Here is a 6,727-nt window from a genome sequence, read left to right on the forward strand (position 1 = left end):
AATGGTGTCTGATTTACCTAGCTCTTATCAATAGATCTCATCAGTAGGTAATGACAGTGCATGATGAATGGTGTCTGATTTACCCAGCTCTTATCAATAGATCTCATCAGTAGGTAATGACAGTGCCTGGTGAATGGTGTCTGATTTACCTAGCTCTTATCAATAGATCTCATCAGTAGGTAATGACAGTGCCTGGTGAATGGTGTCTGATTTACCCAGCTCTTATCAATAGATCTCATCAGTAGGTAATGACAGTGCCTGGTGAATGGTGTCTGATTTACCCAGCTCTTATCAATAGATCTCATCAGTAGGTAATGACAGTGCATGGTGAATGGTGTCTGATTTACCCAGCTCTTATCAATAGATCTCATCAGTAGGTAATGACAGTGCATGGTGAATGGTGTCTGATTTACCCAGCTCTTATCAATAGATCTCATCAGTAGGTAATGACAGTGCATGGTGAATGGTGTCTGATTTACCCAGCTCTTATCAATAGATCTCATCAGTAGGTAATGACAGTGCATGGTGAATGGTGTCTGATTTACCAAGCTCTTATCAATAGATCTCATCAGTAGGTAATGACAGTGCATGGTGAATGGTGTCTGATTTACCCAGCTCTTATCAATAGATCTCATCAGTAGGTAATGACAGTGCATGGTGAATGGTGTTATTTCTATCAGGAAAAATAAAGTACATGTTTTTCATATGTTACTCACGCACATTCTTGCTCTCTCTCTCTCTCGAACACACACACACACACACACACACACACACACACACACACACACACACACACACACACACACACACACACACACACACACACACACACACACACACACACACACACACACACACACACACACACACACACACACACACACACACACACACACACCCCATTAGGACCATTTGGTTCAGGTGACAGCTTCTCATGCTTCTAGCTAGGTTGCCATGAGAGCTCACGTCATATCTGTCTCATGCTGTTAAAAGCAATGTGTGATTTGGGGCATGTAAGCTCTTAGAATCACAGTGTCTGTCGTCCATGGAGGACTAGTGCTGTCAGAGAGCCTCAGAGCCCTGGGAGGTAGGGGAGGAGAGGAGGAGGAGGAGGAGGGGAGGAGGAGGAGGAGGAGCACTGTCAGAGAGCCTCAGAGCCCTGGGAGGTAGGGGAGGAGAGGAGGAGGAGGAGGAGGAGGAGGAGCACTGTCAGGGAGAGCCCTGGGAGGTAATATCTGGGGAGGAGGAGGAGGAGGAGGAGGAGGAGGAGGAGGAGGAGGAGTAGCACTGTCAGAGAGCCTCAGAGCCCTGGGAGGTAGGGGAGGAGAGGAGGAGGAGGAGGAGGAGGAGGGAGCACTGTCAGAGAGCCTCAGAGCCCTGGGAGGTAGGGGAGGAGAGGAGGAGGAGGAGGAGGAGGAGGAGGAGCACTGTCAGAGAGCCTCAGAGCCCTGGGAGGTAGGGGAGAAGAGGAGGGAGAGGGAGGAGGAGGAGGGACTGTCAGAGAGCCTCAGAGCCCTGGGAGGAGGAGGAGGAGAGGAGGAGGAGGTCAGGAGCCTCAGAGCCCTGGGAGGTAGGGGAGGAGTAGGAGGAGGAGGAGCACTGTCAGAGAGCCTCAGAGCCCTGGGAGGTAGGGGAGAAGAGGAGGAGGAGGAGGAGGAGGAGGAGGAGTAGCACTGTCAGAAAGCCTCAGGGCCCTGGGAGGTAGGGGAGGAGACAAGGGGAGAAGAGGAGGAGGAGGAGGAGGAGGAGGAGGAGGAGGAGGAGGAGACGAGGGGTAAAGTTACAGTACATGGTGAGACTGGCTCTCTGGATACTTCCCAAATGGCTCTCTGTTCCCTATATACTGTAAGTGCACTACTTTTGAGAGCTCTGGTCTAAAGTAGTACACTATATAGGGAATAGGGCTCTGGTCTAAAGTAGTACACTATATAGGGAATAGGGTTCCATAGGGCCCTGGTCTAAAGTAGTGCACTATATAGGGAATAGGGCTCTGGTCTAAAGTAGTACACTATATAGGGAATAGGGTTCCATAGGGCTCTGGTATAAAGTAGTGCACTATATCGGGAATAGGGTTCCATAGGGCTCTGGTCTAAAGTAGGGCACTATATAGGGAATAGGGTTCTATAGGGCTCTGGTCTAAAGTAGTGCACTATATAGGGAATATGGTTCTATAGGGCTCTGGTCTAAAGTAGTGTACTACATAGGGAATAGGGTTCCAGTCCTGGTCTAAAGTAGTGTACTACATAGGGAATAGGGTTCTATAGGGCTCTGGTCTACAGTAGTGTACTACATAGGGAATAGGGTTCCAGTCCTGGTCTACAGTAGTGTACTACATAGGGAATATGGTTCTATAGGGCTCTGGTCTAAAGTAGTGTACTATATAGGGAATAGGGTTCTATAGGGATCTGGTCTAAAGTAGTGTACTATCTAGGGAATAGGGTTCTATAGGGCCCTGGTCTAAAGTAGTGTACTACATAGGGAATAGGGTTCCAGTCCTGGTCTAAAGTAGTGCACTATATAGGGAATAGGGTTCTATAGGGCTCTGGTCTAAAGTAGTACACTATATAGGGAATAGGGTTCCAGTCCTGATCTAAAGTAGTGCACTATATAGGGAATAGGGTTCTATAGGACCCTGGTCTAAAGTAGTGTACTACATAGGGAATAGGCTGCCAGTCCTGGTCTAAAGTAGTGCACTATATAGGGAATAGAGTTCTATAGGGCTCTGGTCTAAAGTAGTGTACTACATAGGGAATAGGGTTCTATAGGGCTCTGGTCTAAAGTAGTGTACTACATAGGGAATAGGCTGCCAGTCCTGGTCTAAAGTAGTGTACTACATGCATTTGTCTCATGCTACACTGGGCTTGAAGACGCACAGAGACGCTGCCTGGTTGACCAACATGTCCATGATAACACAACCACTGCTGAACTAGATGACAGGATAGGAGACGACCAGGGAAGATGGCTGTTTCCTCTGAACAGACATGAATACTTGTCTATACAGTCTATACTGTTCTACAGTGGCTTGTGAAAGTGTTCACCCCTCTTGGCATTTTCACCTGTTTTGTTGCCAAACAACCTGGAATTAAAATACATTTTTTTGGGGGGTTGTATCATATGATTTCACAACATGCCTACCACTTTGAAGATGCAACAAACAAGAAATAATACAGAAAAACAGAAAACTTGAGTGTGCGTAACTATTCACCCCCCACAAAGTCTATACTTTGTTGAGCCACCTTTTGCAGCAATTACAGCTGCAAGTCTCTTGGGGTATGTCTCTATAAGCTTGGTACATCTAGCCACTGGGATTTTTGCCCATTCTTCAAGGCAAAACTGCTCCAGCTCCTTCAAGTTGGATGGGTTTTGCTGGTGTACAGCAATCTTTAAGTCATACCACAGATTCTCAATTGTATTGAGGTCTGGGCTTTGACTAGGCCATTCCAAGACATTTAAATGTTTCCCCTTAAACAACTCGAGTGTAGCTTTAGCAGTAGACTTTGGGTCATTGTCCTGCTGGAAGGTGAACCTCTGTCCCAGTCTCAAATCTCTTGAAGACTGAAACAGGTTTCCCTCAAGACGTTCCCTGTATTTAGCACCATCCATTATTCCTTCAATTCTGACCAGTTTCCCTACCGATGAAAAACACCCCAACAGCATGATGCTGCCACCACCATGCTTTACTGTGGGGATGATGTTCTCGGGGTGATGAGAGGTGTTTGCGCCAGACATAGCGTTTTCCTTGATGGCCAAAAAGCTCCATTTTAGTCTCATCTGACCAGAGTACCTTTCTATATGTTTAGGGAGTCTCCCACATGCCTTTGGGTGAACACCAAACATCTTTGCTTATTTTTTTCTTTAATTAAGCAATGGCTTTTTTCTGGCCACTCTTCTGTAAAGCCCAGCTCTGTGGAGTTCGGATTAAAGTGGTGGACAGATACCCAGCTCTGTGGAGCTTTGCAGCTCCTTCAGGGATCTTTGGTCTATTGTTGCCTCTATATGCCCTTTTTTATTTTTAATGCCCTTTTCCCTGGTCTCTTGGCGGGATTATTGTTGTTCTATATTTTTTATTTTTAATATTTAATGGTGCTCTGTGGGATGTTCAAAGTTTCTGATATTTTTTTAGAACCCGACCCTGATCTGGACTTCTCCACAACTTTGTCCCTGACCTGTTTGGAGAGCTCCTTGGTCTTCATTGGTCTTCATGGTGCCCTTGCTTAGTGGTGTTGCAGACTCTGGGGCCTTTCAGAACAGGTGTATATATATACTGAGATCATGTGACACTTAGATTGCACACAGGTGGACTTTATTTAAATAATTATGTGACTTCTGAAGGTTTCATCAGATCTTATTTAGGGGCTTCATAGCAAAGGAGGTGAATAGATATGCACCCACCACTTTTCAGTTGTGTTTTTTTCTTCTAAAAACGGTCTCTCAAAAATGGTCTCTCAACACAACGGTCTCTCAACACAACACTTCACAGACTAGTACCTAAAACAACTATTGACCAATAACCTTCATGTGGGCGTGGCCTGGCACAAATGCATATAAATCAGTCAAGGATATTCGTATCGTAACAAAATTTGGTGGAAACACTGTCAACACTCAATATATGCAAGATCGTTGATATCGACCACACGGTGGCGCTCTAACGGGCACATATTTATATCTCTTGATCTGTTTGACTCAGAGGGATGAAATTTGGCACACGTACTCAGGGATATGTCTAGATAACCCACACAATATTTCAGACACCACTGGCCCCAAATTTGGATGAAACTGGATGCAAGTCTTGCCATTGAGATCCAGCATTTACAAAATAACCCTGATTAGCCCAAAAAGGGGTGGGGCAGAGGGGGCGTGTCCTTCGTAGAGGGTCACGTTTCACTGCAGCCTTGTTTTAACTTAATGGACGTTGATTTTAAAGAATGAGTTTACAACAATTCTACCTTTGCAGAGGTATGTGGTATAAACCCCTTGGGGCTGTAGTATAGAGAGAGAGTGGTTGATCTAAGTCTACTCACAGGTGATATAGTATTCCCTTCCCTTGAAAAACTCCAGGCCCCAGAGATTAGGGCTGAACTCCTGGAACTTGAAGGTGAACTTCACGTCTCTGTCCGGCTTGTCACAGTTGAGTAACGGAGTGTCCGATTGGCTGATGCTGCAGCTGTGGAGTTGTTTCCGGGTCACCAGGTACACGCGGTAGTACTCCGGCTCCTTGTTCTCCACCACCCCTGGCCTCACCCGGGGACACACGATGTCCATTTTATCCCCTATCTGAGGGAACAGGACCAGCCCCTGTCCAGGAGAGAACCTGTGGAATAGGAGAGAGAGAGAGACAGAGAGAGAGAGAGAGAGAGAGAGAGAGAGAGAGAGAGAGAGAGAGAGAGAGAGAGAGAGAGACAGAGAGAGAGAGAGAGAGAGAGAGAGAGAGACAGACAGACAGACAGAGAGACAGAGAGAGAGAGAGAGAGAGAGAGAGAGAGAGAGAGAGAGAGAGAGAGGAGAGACAGAGAGACAGAGAGAGACAGAGAGAGAGACAGAGAGAGAGAGAGAGAGAGAGAGAGACAGAGAGAGAGAGAGAGAGAGAGAGAGAGAGAGAGAGAGAGAGAGAGAGAGACAGAGAGAGACAGAGAGAGAGAGAGAGAGACAGAGAGAGAGAGAGACAGAGAGAGACAGAGAGAGAGGGAGAGAGAGGGAGAGACAGAGAGAGACAGACAGAGAGACAGAGAGAGAGAGAGAGAGAGAGAGAGAGAGAGAGAGAGAGAGAGAGACAGAGAGAGAGAGAGAGAGAGAGAGAGAGAGAGAGAGAGAGAGAGAGAGAGAGAGAGAGAGAGAGAAGAGAGTTTTACAACCATAATGACTGGGATGTTGTCTTTATCATAATAACACTAGTAATTTCTTTGTTATTGCATATCAGCCTGCATGACATTCATATTATTTACTAATGAATAATCATCAATAAATAAACACGCCAATGAATTTGAATTTTTTTCCCGAGACCACAGAAACACTACTTTAAAATATATATATATATATGGATTTACATTTTACAGTAGGACAACATTTTCTTCCTTCACCATATTTAATCTATGTCGATAACGTAAATGAAAAGACAACATTTTGACAATATAACAGGTATTTATTTCCAGTATATTTCCAGGTGAGTTTTTGCACCACTATATGGTTTTATTGCAGAAGAATGGACTGTACCGACTTGGGATTTGAAGAATTCCAATAGACGGAGTCCAGGACGACAGCAGAGCAGCTTGGACTCAGGTTGACAACCAACACTCCTAACCAGAACCAGCAGACGGACCTCCCCATCACAACACTCCTAACCAGAACCAGCAGACGGACCTCCCCATCACAACACTCCTAACCAGAACCAGCAGACGGACCTCCCCATCACAACACTCCTAACCAGAACCAGCAGACGGACCTCCCCATCACAACACTCCTAACCAGAACCAGCAGACGGACCTCAATATCACAAAACTATTTTGTTTTTTCCATGTCAATAACGCTGAAAAGAACACTGTCTCCTCGTATCTTTCTAATCCCTAACGTCCCAGTTCAGATCGAAGGACAGGTTGGGAATAACTCCAGTCTGTTCTAATGTCCCAGTTCAGATCGAAGGACAGGTTGGGAATAACTCCAGTCTGTTCTAACGTCCCAGTTCAGATCGAAGGACAGGTTGGGAATAACTCCAGTCTGTTCTAATGTCCCA

General features: G+C 45.8%; 1 protein-coding gene across 1 annotated transcript in view; it reads right to left on the reverse strand.

Moving 5' to 3' along the window:
* The window catches only part of LOC127925739 (ephrin-B2a-like), a 20,600-nt gene extending 14,276 nt beyond the window's left edge, over positions 1–6,324 (reverse strand). The window contains exons 1-2 of the mRNA XM_052510828.1: positions 6,215–6,324; positions 5,022–5,311 (exon numbers count right to left, since the gene is read on the reverse strand). Coding sequence (XP_052366788.1) covers positions 5,022–5,311; positions 6,215–6,324 — 400 coding nt within the window. The remainder of the gene's footprint in view (positions 1–5,021; positions 5,312–6,214) is intronic.
* Positions 6,325–6,727: the final 403 nt, after the last annotated feature.

The sequence above is a fragment of the Oncorhynchus keta genome, unplaced genomic scaffold, assembly GCF_023373465.1.
Source record: "Oncorhynchus keta strain PuntledgeMale-10-30-2019 unplaced genomic scaffold, Oket_V2 Un_contig_61_pilon_pilon, whole genome shotgun sequence".
Classification (NCBI taxonomy): Eukaryota; Metazoa; Chordata; class Actinopteri; order Salmoniformes; family Salmonidae; genus Oncorhynchus; species Oncorhynchus keta.